Below are 14,402 nucleotides of genomic sequence, written 5' to 3'. Positions count from 1 at the left end.
CGCACACAAATACTCACGCATTTGTACGATCCTGTGCAAATATGTCAATGCTGAACATGTGATTACACCAGAAAAGTGCTTCCATGTTTTTGCATGATAGATACACACATGCCGTATCATGCAAATGTGTTTTTTATTACCACGCCATTAGTAGCCTCGGCACACTCTTCCTTTTCGACACGGACGTTAGCTACCAGTGGTGTTTAATATGCAGACCTCACAAATGTGAATGCAAACGGTGCACGGCAGTTGCATGTAACAGGACCTGGATTTCATTTGGAGGGAATGTCTTTGATCTTGCGTGGACAGAAACGCAGACAGACTGGATGGACAAACAGGCGGATGCTCAGCTAGCTATACAACACTGGCAAAAGGTTTGAACCTGAAGGTACACCGTTTTTTATGCTCCATGTACACTAGTAGTTAAAAAAAACACTCCATGTTTCAATAGCTTGTAGAAACACTTTCAGCAGGAATAACTTGAAGTAATCATTTTCTGCATGACTTTATCAGCCTCTCACATTGTTGTGGAGGAGTTTTGTCCCACTCTTCTTTACAATGCTGCTTCAGTTCTTTGAGGTTTGCAGGCATTCATTTATTCACAGCTCTCTTATGGTTCTGCATTTCAATTCGGTTGAGGTCTGGACTTTGGATCATTGTAAAACCTTAATTCTTTTCTTTTTCAGCATTTCTGTTGTAGAGTTGCTGTGCTTGGCATCATTGCCAGTCATACAACCTCACATCTGACCCTAAAATACTTTGGTGTTTAGAGGAGTTCATGATTGACTCAGAAACTGCAGGGGAACACTTCTTGTGATTGCAAAACAAACCCAAGTCAGCACCCCTCCACCACCGTGCTTGACATTTGGCATGAAGTGTTTGTGCTGATGAGTTGTTTGGTTTTCTCCAAACTTGGTGCTCTGCAACAAGTAATCTAAAGTTTTAAGACAAGAAATAAGATGGAAATTAAAAATGAAAAGACATAAAATTCCACTTTGGTCTCCTACATCAAAAGGATTATTCAAGTCTTGTGGTTTGCTCAGATGCAACTTTGAAAACCTGAGCATGCTAAGCTTTTCTTTTTATTAAGAAGCTGTCAGTCTGCCCCAGGGCAGCTGTGGCTACAACTGTGGTTTGCCTGCACCAGTCTGTAAATGTGAGAGTGAATGAATAGTGTTATTGTAAAGCGCTTTGGGTGCCTAGAAAAGCGCTATATAAATGCAATCCATTATTAAGCCGCAAATTCACTCCTTGGAAGATCGTGACATCATGTTTACGTACACCTTATTGCTCTAGACATGCACACTGCCAAGACTTCTGCTTTCATAGAGGTGCTCACACTTTCTGATGACCAACTAATCAAATACGATTGATTAGTAGCACATCCTTGCTACTTACCCAGGATGCACTTAGTTGTTTTTTTTTTTTACAGGACTGCATAGAGTGCTGTGAAAACTCATTTTTTTCACATGACTGCTGCCTGCTGCATAAACACAAAGCCAATATAGCCCAGTATAAAAAGCATGACAACTCTTTAAAGTCTGTCAGGCCAAAAAACATACAGCTTCCTATGTGCTAAAAACAATGTGGAGGCTTAGCTCAGATAAAAATGTCCACAAATTAGTGCTACTAAGGAATATTTGTTGTGTGAGACTGAAGCATTTACAAGTATGATGCTAAAAAAAATGCTTTTCTACTCTATTTTGAGCAGTGCTTTACACAACATGCCTTGTTCACCCATTCACTTTTTTTCTAAATGATTTCCATCGAACAGTGAGACTCTGATGAATGTACTGGGAACAGCTCAGGGGTGGCAGGCAGGCTGGAGGAGCCAGGGATTTAACCACCAGGCTTCTAGATTAGTAGATGGCCTGCTCTACCTCTTTAGCTACACCCACCTCAATAATTCACAATAGACATAATACATACATAAAACAAGGGACAGGAAACAAAAAAATATTTACAAACAATTTCTAAGAAGTGACGGACTGGGACACAAACTCGAGGTAAAAAAATGGGCCTTTAACAGATTTTGAAATGGTCGGTAACTGTAGTTGAATCAGACAGACAGTCTGCAGCAGCGATCCTGCAGCTTTGATCCTGGCTTTTATATGAAGTCGTTTAGACGCACAGTGTATCCAAGAAGAATTCCTGTTATCTCACATATGTTCTCCAGCCACATGCCTGATCACTCGACATATGGTGCTTTGTGCACGGGCTTGTGCACACCATAGCCTGCAGTGCACACACAAGTTAAATAAATCAAGGTTTACCCATTCCTGATTTAAGCCTTGATTCAAACATTTCTCGTGTCTTTGGAAGTAGACAAGACCAACCAGCCGTCACTTAGTCGTAAGCTGATTTTAGTGATGAACTAAGAGACTAGTCTGGGCCTTGTCTGAGGTTGCCCCTTTTTAATATGTTGCCCACAAAGGTGAACTCTCTGCTTGGTTAAAGTGTACAGTTCACCTTTTACAGGTCTAAACTGTTTTACAGGCCTTTTTTACTGTAGCCACCACTCCTTTGCTTTGGTTCCACACTCTAAACCTGATCGGGAACTTTGGAGATGAACCAATCGCTCCAGCTTATTTCACAGTCTTATGAGAATCATCTGCAAACAACAGACATACCGCTGTAATGAAACCACGCTGCATACTTTCCACACTTTTTCTGACATCTTGATATCTATTTCATGAGCATCGTAAACAACACATCTGACACCCGACTTGAAAGAGACTTAAAGCCAAGAGCACCAAGTGTGAGGCTTTTCGCCCTCCACACACGCGTCTCTCGAGATATATTTGCTGTTTACGGATCTTAAAACATCTTGGCACTAGCAGCTGAGCTTTCTTTATTCACGTACTGTCTCTAAGACTGCGAAAAGCCCTTTTGTTGTTAAATGATCAAGATGGAATCTGTGTTCGGTATAAATATGAAACTGCTTTCGGTGAAGTACTGCAGGCTGCAAAGTTATGAGCTGACTACATACCAGATCAGATTTTGGCCATCGCTCGTCGCAGCTGCTTTCACAACAGTGCACTGACTGTCCAAACTTCTTGTCAGGTGACAGTTGAAATACTTTATTTCCAACATGGGCCTGAAGCATCCTTTATGCTTGTAAGCCCCAACCCCTCCGGTCATTTGATACAGCTCCCCACCAGTTGCCCTCACAACTGTGTTACTTTTCCACAGACAGCACAAATGTCTTCAAGTGCAGAGAGCTAGGTTCTCTGGTCATTGTCAGCAGCTGTCCAGACGTGCTTCACATAGTTAGATGGCATCTATGTGTGGCAAATGACAAATTAAGAATATAATAGCTCAGGAAAACAAAATAATACCAGGTTAAAAATTGTAAAAATGGCTGTTGAGCGGCCTTTATAGAGTGCTTTAGGATCTTTAAGCACATTGTTTTGGTACAGCAGCATGCAGAGTTCATCCTCCCCGATCTCTTAAGTGTACTTAAACACAGAGTACACAATCTGCCCGTCACCAGAGGGCAGACAGGCAAATTAGCAGTTAGCTTTCAGGTGGTGAACATATTGAAACTTTTAAAAGCCAAAGAGCCAAAGACTGTCATTAATTACAAGAAGAATGAAAGAATCAATGAAAGAGAGCAGGTTTCAGCACATCTACGACTTGACTATGAATAATTTTATTTTATTATTAGATTTCTGTTGTGCATTTACATGTGGAGGCATGTTTCGGCTGTACTTGAAGGGGCAGTTTAAACCAAAATCAAATGTAAGATTTAAAAAACTCAAAAACGCAGCTCTTTCCAAAAAATCACGACAATCATGTGCCAAAGTCTCGAACCACCTCCAACCAGACTCGAATGGTCTTCCTGAGTTTTTCTTTGGACATTGGCTCCTTTCCCCTGCATTTGCACTCCGACCCTTATGTGTAACCACATGCAGAAAATGTTTCTTTTTCCTTTTTGTTTGTCTCTTTGTTAAGTCACCTAACACAGACCTATGAATCATTCAAGCATGAAAACATATCAAACTGGGATGAACCAGTGTTGTGTCTACACATAACAGACAATGTATCAGAGAATCAAAAGTCCCTACAATTTTAAATTGTATCTTTAGGGACTTTGTTAAAAAAAATCATTTGTTCTGATTGCTTTTGTTAAATCTATAATAGGAATAAAATAGTATTTTTGCACCAACAAGGGTATTCACAAAGCTGTTAGCTGGAAACTTGGGATATCTCAGCATGGTTTGTTGTCTATCCTTCGAAACCAGATAAATGGAGGACAAAAGAAGAAGTGACATGATCTACAGCAGATGAGTAGTACCTAAAAGTCATGTCCTTTAAACACAGGGAAAAATCCAGCCTGACAACCTGACAGGACCTGAGAAGCCCATCTGAAGGCGAAGAAATACCATCAGCTTTTGATCCACCATGCAATCCCATCTGGAAAGCATCCCATAACAAGGTGTGTGGATCTCTTTAAAGTACAGTTTCTTGGCAAGACAAGTCCCAATTAATTCCATTATTCTAGAAAAGGCAGACAGCTCTAGAGCCACGATCTAACCATACCGGATAAGCAGCGCCACAGTCCAGAGGAACTGTCTCTTTTACTTAGTTGTAAGAGAGTCTTTTTTTTTTTTTACTGTAAAATGTCTAATTTTTGCTGCCAGCCTGTTCCCACATACTTCCTATAAACATCTTCAAAGCACGGATGTGTGTGTGTGTGTGTGTGTGTGTGTGTGTGTGTGTGTGTGTGTGTGTGTGTGTGTGTGTGTGTCAGAGAGGTAGGGGGTTGGATTCCTACTATTCTGTTTGTACTATGCCCAACACTTCCAGCATCTTTGTTTATAGCTCTCCTCTGCTCTTTCACACAGAATTGATGAGAAAGACACACACATTAAACACATTGCTTTTGGCAGGCACACTGGCGCACGCACACGTGCACGCATCCACACACAAATCGTGCTCTAAAACCCACCGCAGTGACCTTTCAGATGCAGATGGAACAGCAGCTCCCCTCCACTGCCAGAATGTCAACATCTTCTGCTCTCTCTTTGCTTCTGAGAAAAACTGAGTTGGCAGCAGGTTAGCCTCCTTATCTCTGCACATTGGCAAAGTACTAACGCGCACACACATGCACACGCATGATGCACACAATGTCCTGTGCAAAGCGTCCCCTTTTGATTTGTTTAAGGATATAAATTCCCACTTAGTTCATTAACAGCAAACACTGCAAACAGACGACTGCCGGGCCACGCCGTACTTTCGCTGTAGGCATCCACACATTGCAACACATCAATCTTATCTATCTGCTTTCTCTGTGAGTACGCTGTGAAATCTGGTGTTTACTGGAGTGAAGGTTTGGAACTGTGCAAGCGTTTGTTTTGCGACTGAGCTCTGCCTGGAGGGTCACCGTAACTCTGCCAGGGGAAGCTAAGCCTGTGTCACCGCAATCTGAATAGTTATGAATCGCAGCGCCTGGGTCTAGCTGACCCGATAAATAATGTCTGTCTGACCAAAGCTGCACTTCCACACCTACAACACGATTCACACAGCATCGCTGTCGTTATCATCTCGTAAACTTATAAACATAACGCAAGAAAAATGATTTTAAAAAATGAATACGCCAATCAGCCTCAAGTTTCAATGGATTTCCCATAACTGGGCCTCAGTAATGACAAATGGTACTTTATGCAGAAATGATTTTTAAAACAGGCCATAACTGTGTGGAAACAAATGAAAATCCTCACATATTTGGCAGATATCAAGAGATTTTTGAAGAAAGTTATGTCATTTTTCCAGAGCGAGTGCTCGTTAATGTATAATCAACTGCATAAGAGACTAATTTTGAGGACCACCAATCAAAAGCATGCAAGAAACAGCAGATGCACACACACACACACATACACATAAACACAGAGTCGTGCAGATTCACATGTGAGAGTGCAACCCTGAGTGTGAGGAAACTATTTATGGTGAAAGTGGGCAGAAAGTGTAAACACATGTCTGGCATCCTTTGAAAAGACAAGTATTTCACTCCTTTTCCTCCCTTAATCTCTCTCTGAGGAATCCCCACCCCACACCCGCAGCCTTTCCCCTTCACCTTCCCTACACCACCATATCACATTTTCCTCCGTGCCTTTGAGCCGAAGGGGAAACATAAATCACAGGACACGAAGGAGGAAGGAGAGGAGCAACACACGCAACCATCTGAGTAAATGTCTGTGAATGGGAGAGACATTACGGGTGGGGGAGTTGGGGTGAAAGGGCTGCTGGGTGTATCTGGGAGGAAGGGAGGGTGGGTGGATGCTGATGTTGCTGCCACTGTCTCCGTGCCTTAAGAAACAACTTAAAACCTCACCATTAAGGGCCTGTCACAGCGACGTGGCATGTTGAAGGAAATGCAGTGCCAGAGGCTTGCCGACGTCTCCACAACCTGCAGCTGGTGGACAACTGTGGGGGTGGGGTGATGGGGGAGGGACAGCTGCCCCTGTTGTCTAACAGATGAAGCACATGCGTAGAGATCTTTGATAACTCCATTTCCAGTTCAGTTTTATCTAAATGGCACTTTGAGAAACCCAGTGATTCCTTTTGAGCCAGAAATTTCAACAAACGTCTCTACCCAAACTTAAATAAAGGAAAAAGTTCTAGTCATGGCAACGCTTTTGAAGTTTTTTCTTGTATGTCTACTCCTCTGAAATTTCATTGTCAGGGCTGCAAATAATTTTACTCAATAAAGATCCTGCCCAAGCAGCAACGTAGCCTGGAGGTTAAAAGACAAATAAAAGCAATGATGAAGCGCCCAAAACTGAGTTTTTCAGCTGGGTCGAGGCTGTCAGTCCCCCATAGACTCTGATGTTAAAATACCAACTTATCCCAGAAACAAACATGTTTACAGGCTGAGGAGGTCTACTGTGGGATTATTGGGTTAATGAGCTATGTCCAGCTTAAAGTCAGGGTGTTCTGTGGCTCTCTGTTTTTTTTTACTGGGCTAAATCACCATGGTACATTACGTTGGTCAGCTTGGATTAAAATCAGCATGTATTGCAGTGTTTACACAAAGTCTTTTATTTACAGCAGGTTTTTAAGTGTATAACAGATTCTTTGCTGGTGGAATAATTTGTGTGCACAACTTGTTAAGCTGTGCCTTATTAACATCTAGCATGTAAAGTGACAGCAACTCAAACAGTGCATCACATTGTCACTAGAATTTGCGTGCAATTCTCTGGTGGTGCAGAAAATGTGCACATGTTTTTAATGCTTGATTCTAATCTGCTCTTTTTAGTGTCTTTTACACTGCTGGAACTGCAGCTACTAGAGCACAGGGCACACAACAAGAATACGTATTTAATCAATAAAAGTAATTCACCTTAATCTGCTGACAAACTAAAGTGATTTCCACATTTTTTAATTAGGGAATGGGACAGTAAGCTGTAATGTTTACATTTATCCAGCCTAAAGTTGTCAGAGCTCCAATAATCAGCTGTATATAAGAAGTAACAGTTGCTGTTATGTTTTTGTGTTCTTTATAGATTTCTCTAATCGCAGTGGGTGTCACTCACGGGGATCATTTTGAGAAGAATAAAAGTGATGGGATGTGTGAAATGCCCCCTTTCATGTGGATGCACAAAGCACCTGGAGCAGAAAGCCAGATCTTTCAAGCCAGCTAAGGCTAAGAGAGCATGGCTTTGTTGACCTTCCTTGGTAGTATAGAAGTTTTTTTTGTCTGATGCCACTCCTAGGGCAAATTGCCCAAGGTCCACCCTTGGGCAATTCCACTGTTTACAGCTATACCCTATGGACTGAGTTTGCTCTTTAATTCAATTGTTGGAAAATGCTCGTGGCCTTTTCCATTTGACTTTCAACTGGATTTCTTGTTTGTTTTTTGGCTTTTTCAATTCAGCCTAAAGTATTTTCAGTTTATTGTTTGGCAAAACACATTTGCTCAAATGTGGTAAATGACAGCAAATTAAATCTAAAATATATACTCACACATTTCTGAGACACCGTAGAAGTAATGATGTACATAGAAACAGCTCCTTTTCAGCTGTAATCCACAGAATAAAAATGCTCTGTCGAGTTCTCTCTTTCTTTATTTAGAAACCAAACAGTTTGAGGGAAAGGAAAACAAAACCTAAAAGCTGCATCTCTGAGTCCTCTAACTCCATCACTTCAGAGCCACATGTCTGTGATGAAACATTAATAAATGCTGTTCCTCTTTCATCCATTTGAAGTCAGAGGATGGCGTCTGACAACACGGCAGCTCACTCACACTTTATACCATTTGGGCGATATTTCTTGCGGTGGCAGGGGACTTCCATAATGTGCAAAGCTGTGGAAAGCGACTTAGTTCTGTGACCACTTTTGTTTTAAAATCCATTATTCATGTTCAGTGAGTTTAGACTGTATTTCTGTGAAACTAACTGCATTCATGTGTGATAATCAATAAGATATATGAAACCTGGCTTCATGGATAAAGTACACACTTAGACTATAATGCTGATCTAATTTCTTTGGAAAGCTGGTGACACAACGCTGGTATTTCCACAAGGTCTCATCACCTCATGCTTACATAAAGATTTTAGAAATGTAGATGCTCCTAGAGCTATAAGCTTCAGGCGAGTGAGAAAAGATAACTCAAGAAGAATTTGTCACTGCTGATAGCTGAGCTGTCATAAACTCTCCGTAAGGAAGAACAAGAAAGGAGCTACAACTGCAGCACTGCCAGGCCAGCTGCCTTGGAGGAGTCCTGCATGTGCCACTGTGCTGTAGCGGTTATGTCTATGGTGTCACCAAAGCCAGGGTAATCTAGCAGAAACATGTGCACTTACACAGGACAGGCAGAGAGAAAGAGAGCGAGATCAACAGCCTTGTCTGGCATTGTGTTGGCAGGGCTTTTGGCATCACTGCCTGCCTCCCGCTCCTCCTCTTTGCCTCTTTCCTGCACCCCTGAAGTGCACGGTTAATCCCTAAGCTCTATCCCACTTTAAAGACAGGGACATCACGCAAACCTGCCTGTCTGCATTGCGTCCAAGTGCACACACACACACGCAACAACCCCCGCTCAATGCACGCACTCAGTCAAAGATGCGTGCTGTTTCCTCTGTCCAAACACATAGAAAGAAAGAAAATAGCTCAGCGGGGGGTTAAGCACTGTGCTGGCTGCAGCAGCAGACTATCTGTCCGTTTTTTTTCTGCAGTCCTAAAATGTCTGCAGGGGCTGGGAAGTGACAGGCTTGGATGATGAGATAAAGAGGAGAGGGGTTAAAGGCTCATGGTGTACTAATGTGCCGTGCATCTGTGACTGTATGGTCACACTCAAGTGAACAGCATTGACTATGGCCTCTTTGTCAGAAATATGTGTAGAGGAGGAGTTGCAAATATGTGCAAGAGGTGAAGTAATATGCCTGCAGAGTAAAGAGAAGGCCTATTTTACTAACCTATACATGGAAACTGAGAATTTAAGCGATGTGGTGCTTTTAAAGGCATTATAATCCACTTATCCTCATTGCCTTCAAAAAGTGTCAGCTCGTACTTTTCCATAAAGTCTGAAATATCTGATTTTTAGCCAACTTTTAAGGGTGAGAAATAGTCTGGCAATGCAGCGACTGCGAGCCACAGTCTTACTCTCTGTGGGTGTTTATAAAAATCCCAGTAATCTGAGACCTGCAGATCAACTGTAACACCAACGACTGGAGATTTGGCCACCTTAAATGACACACACACGGAGTATACAGCAATAGATATCGCCCTCTAGTGGGGAAATTTAAAAATATTCCAAGCAGCTGAACTCTTGACTGGAGCTTTAGAATGACATTGTTCAAGAATTATCTTTCATGTCATCACAAATGAGATTGGTGATGTGATAGCATCTGTTTCTAAATGACAGATGCTGCAAATGAGAAGTAGGACAAGCAGTTAAAGCAGAGGGTTGTTGACTTGTTTACTGTTAGAAAACAAACTGTTACTATATTAAAGTGTGCTGCACGGCATGTTGATGCGACTGCACTGTGATGCGGTGTAACAGGGTAAAGAGCTTAATTCTTTTATTTTGTAATCATCTATTTGCTGACTGATGATGACTGTCACAGAATTGACACACATACCAAAAAATTCACAATCAGAATTACGTTTATTCTAAGTATAAACAAATTTGTCTCGGCGTCATGAGGCAAAAAAACCAAACAAAAAACAGTGGTACCGAAATGGATGTTTTGTTTATATATGCACACAAAACAAGAATTATATACCAACTGCTTACTGCTGACCACAGCAACCCGCTAGTGACCAAAGCAATCACAGGGTGTCTATTGCAGCACTACATATCACTGTATGTCTCTTTTTGACCTATTTCATGCTAGCGACTGCCGGCAGCCTACAGTATCAACTTACCAACTAGTAATAAAATACACACTTTTCCCTTGAACCAATGGTTACCAGGGGCCTATTGACTGATCTCTAAGGATTTATCAAACAATTTTACAGCTAATTCTAAGCCACTTTCAGTTGCTCCCTTGTCAGAGGGTCACCGCAGCTGATAGCTCTATAACCCTGTCAACAGTCACTTTAGTTAGCTTGTGGTCCTACATGAAACAGCCCTCATTAATGTGATCAGAAACAGACGTGTTTACCTAATTCTTCATGTCAAAATGCCCATTACATTAAGGTGCACAAAAATATCGTTAAAGTAGGTTATTGTGCAACGGCACAAGTGCTGTGTCCTTATCGTCCTGTGGAGGGCAGCAAAAAGCCACAGCGTCTCCGTCGTCATCCAAACAAAGAAGAAGAAGCCGGAGTGCTGACGCGTCTCTCTTCTCCTCTTCTTCTCCATTCACCGACGTGTCAGTCTTCTTCTACCCGGAGCTGAGCAGCAGGCAGGCCGTTCAGTGAGCACTCATGGCTCCCAAAACCAGCAACAAGCAGCAGTCAGAAGAAGATCTTCTCCTTCAGGACTTCAGCAGAAACTTGTCGGCAAAGTCCACAGCTCTGTTTTACGGAAATGCACTCATCGTTTCTGCCATCCCCATCTGTGAGTACAGCATAGGCTGAGGAAGCTAGCTGGTGCTAACCGCTAATTTAGCTAACACTGAGTGAGTGGAGGATGAAAAATGAGAAACTGTCCATAAAAACGAGGTTTTCAGAGCCGCTACTTTACATATCTAAGCTCACGTAATGTTCAGAGATATAACACATAAGCACAGTTAATAATATTGACCAGGAATGCTAACGTGACCTCGTAATAACGCTGTGATACGAAGTGCAGTAACAAATGAATCAAAACACAAAAAAACTTAGGGAGATTTTACTTGAAAAACTCCAGTCTCAGATAATTAGTTTGAGCAGCTTTTTGTGCTTGTTTTTCCTCTCTTTAGGGCTGTTTTGGAGGATCTGGCATATGGACCTGGTCCAGTCTGCAGTTCTGTATGCTGTGATGACTCTGGTCAGCACCTACTTGGTTGCTTTTGCCTACAAGAACGTCAAGTTTGTGCTCAAACACAAGTAAGAGGGACAAATCCACTACACACGCGTTGCTGCTTGGTTAAATGGGCTTCATATTATACTTTATTCATACCTTTTAACTTCAGTTACATGGGGACACAAACATATAATAATAAGTAGTTTGAACACAAATAGGGAATCAAACTGTCTCTGTAGAGTTAGAGCTTTTTTAATTCGATCAACTTGATTGACAGATGTGATGTTATTCATTGGGGAAACTTTGAAACAGATTAAGAATCAACAGACTGAGTTCAGAAATGATTTTGTTACTTCTTATTAGAAGCTGAATCTACTGTGAGTTGCTGTTGTGTTTTGAATTTGATTAAAGTCTTAATGCTTGTGATCTTCCACTCATCACACTCCAGGGTCGCACAGAAACGTGAGGATGCTGTTTCAAAGGAGGTAACCAGGAAGTTGTCTGAGGCTGACAACCGCAAGATGTCCCGCAAGGAGAAAGACGAGAGGTAAAACGTAGTGCACACGTAAGCCCAATTCAAATTCAGCAACTACACGCCATCTACACACTTGCGTTTGCTTATCTGTGTGGAGGGGCCACCAATTTAGGTGGTGTTTCAAACCAAGTGGAAGTAGGTTATATAGAAATCCGACTCTGAGCCTGTACTGATACAGTTTTACGTACCTCATTCAGTGGTGCGACACAGTTTTTTGTCTCTGGGAAAGCTGCAGACTGATGTGAGTATTTCTGGTTTGTGTCAGTAATCTTAAAAGTGAAATCATAAATTATAAACTTTACCAACTTTATCTTTAACTTTTATTTTTTCTGGCAAATGAGTTACACGGGCAGAAAGTCTTTATAACTGTAATAAATGTGTGAAAGCAGCAGTCAGCCTTTGTGGTGAGAATGGGACAGATCACTAATACGTGAGCTTACAGGTTTACAGTATTTTAGTCTGTATTATATTCCTAATAGTTACACTATAATCTCATGTCAACAAACCACAACAACACCCTCTTCTGCCAGCGTTAGGTGCTAAACTCAGGTGCAGTTTCTTCTGGTCGCGTTAATGACCCATCTATCTTCACTGGTCTCGCCCTTGTGAACGTCACCGTACATCAAAAGTCAAAAGTATGATGATAAATCAGTACTGAGGATCAGAGAGTCAGAGATTATATAGAGGGAGATGTTCCAACACTGTGAAAAGAAGACACTTTCTGGGAAAAGGTTTTGTCTGAGTGGCGACACTTCAGGAGAAGACAGCAGGGCGTACTCACACCCTCAGCGCTGGTGTAAATGCTGATGGAGCTGTGGCATTGTCGCTGTTTGCATTTAAGTGGACCAACCCAGTGAGCACAAATTGAGTATAAGTCTATGTTTGACATCAACCACCTTGTTTCTGTTCACACACTGTCTCTAACAAAGTCTGCGTTAACCTGGTACATGGTAACCTGGTAACCTTGGTTTTTATCTCCTGTCCAGAATTCTGTGGAAGAAGAACGAGGTCGCCGACTACGAGGCCACCACCTTCTCCATCTTCTACAACAACACACTCTTCCTGGTTCTCGTCATCATCGCCTCTTTCTTCCTGCTCAAGAACTTCAACCCCACCGTGTATCCTTTCACGTCTGTATGTGGTGGTATATAGTTCACAAGTATATTTAAGTTGAAAACGTATGACAGATTTATCCTTTTAACACATCTTAACAGATTAATAGAAAACCGATTATTCCAGGCTTATGCTACCAGTGTTAATTTTGCCGTAGTGATCTTAAATGACGATAACTATTAAAACTAATGCACGAGGAGCAAAACCTATGATGAAGTGTGCTGACACTTTTTTCAACATATAAAATGATTTGATTTGAGAATTAATCACGTTGTGCAGAAAGGCAGGACGAGTTTGGAATTGATCCCATCAGAAGCGATCTCCTCGTGCACTAAGGTCAGAGGTTGAAACATTAAAGATTGAAAATCCTACATTAAGTTACCACATTTACAACTTTGAGTGTCCACACCGTCTGCCCGCCCAACTTTACAAACGGACATTTTTATACTTTATTATTATTATTATTATTTTAGTCTATGATAATCTTACAATATTTAGTTGACTAAAAGAAATTTGATGTTTAAATTATGACTAAAACTAAAGAAAACTCCCTGTCAAAAGTAACACTGTATGCTTCATATCTGCAAACTTTTCTTACCAGTGTTTACCTTAACCCACCTTTTCCCAGCAACTACATTCTGTCCATCAGTGCCTCTTCAGGACTCATTGCTTTGCTTTCCACCGGCTCAAAGTAAAGGAAGAAAGGGTGGGGGTTGGACTGGAGGTTAGGAAATGGGCTAAAGAAGTGTACACTCATGTTAGGAACAGGGTTTACAAGCGGAATATGACATTTCATCTTCATGAAAGTCGTGATCAAATTATCTCCAGAGTTGTTTCTACAGATCTGTCTTCTGTTGTTTTTGTAACAAATAAAGCAAGTCTGTTTACTTGTCATCCGTGTCATTTGATTTGTGTGTTGTTCAGTCTGCTTTTTTACAGCTAATTTCAGAAAACAACAACAGGATTTTGCGTGATTATTAATCTGTTTGAATTATACGGTCCATTGATTGGCTTAGACACCATTTCCATTGGCAATGCTTTTATTTCTAATCACACTTTCACATAGAGTATTTACAGAGAAACCACTGATCAGGAAGGGAAACAATACAATGACGCAACAAGAACCGAAGTCAATGTCTCTCAAGTGTTTTTCATCCACCCAACAACACGTAGAATCAGTGACCTCTGAGTTTTCAGATCTGATTATCAGGTAGGACTCGAACCAAAACCAGAAACCATGGGTAGCAGTTGATGTGGCACATTACAGGATTTCAACAAGCTGAAAAACAGCCACAGATGACTTGCTTGTTGCATTTTAGAGTTGTTTCTAAGTCTGTAAGAAATTGAGAAGACCACGAAGACAAG

The 14,402-nt window shown here is 41.4% G+C and overlaps 1 protein-coding gene across 1 annotated transcript; it reads left to right on the top strand.

Annotated features, from left to right (window-relative positions):
• The first annotated feature begins 10,779 nt into the window (after positions 1 to 10,779).
• On the top strand, positions 10,780 to 13,929 carry ssr3 (signal sequence receptor, gamma). Its single transcript, XM_085131727.1, has 5 exons — positions 10,780 to 11,002; positions 11,346 to 11,472; positions 11,838 to 11,936; positions 12,911 to 13,042; positions 13,666 to 13,929. Exons 1-5 carry the CDS (start codon positions 10,870 to 10,872, stop codon positions 13,730 to 13,732), a joined length of 558 nt encoding a protein of 185 aa, XP_084987853.1. The 5' UTR covers positions 10,780 to 10,869; the 3' UTR covers positions 13,733 to 13,929.
• Positions 13,930 to 14,402: the final 473 nt, after the last annotated feature.

The sequence above is a fragment of the Neolamprologus multifasciatus genome, chromosome 14 (genome assembly GCF_963576455.1).
Source record: "Neolamprologus multifasciatus chromosome 14, fNeoMul1.2, whole genome shotgun sequence".
Taxonomy (NCBI): domain Eukaryota; kingdom Metazoa; phylum Chordata; class Actinopteri; order Cichliformes; family Cichlidae; genus Neolamprologus; species Neolamprologus multifasciatus.
This window is presented reverse-complemented; position numbering and strand designations above follow the sequence as displayed.

What these genes read in the sequence shown, in the direction of transcription:
- ssr3 (XM_085131727.1), top strand. Translation starts at nt 10,870, where the DNA reads ATGGCTCCCAAAACCAGCAACAAGCAGCAGTCAGAAGAAGATCTTCTC. An exon ending in CGTTTCTGCCATCCCCATCT is followed by an intron (nt 11,003 to 11,345) that starts GTGAGTACAGCA and finishes TCCTCTCTTTAG; the next exon opens with GGCTGTTTTGGAGGATCTGG. An exon ending in AAGAACTTCAACCCCACCGT is followed by an intron (nt 13,043 to 13,665) that starts GTATCCTTTCAC and finishes ACCTTTTCCCAG; the next exon opens with CAACTACATTCTGTCCATCA.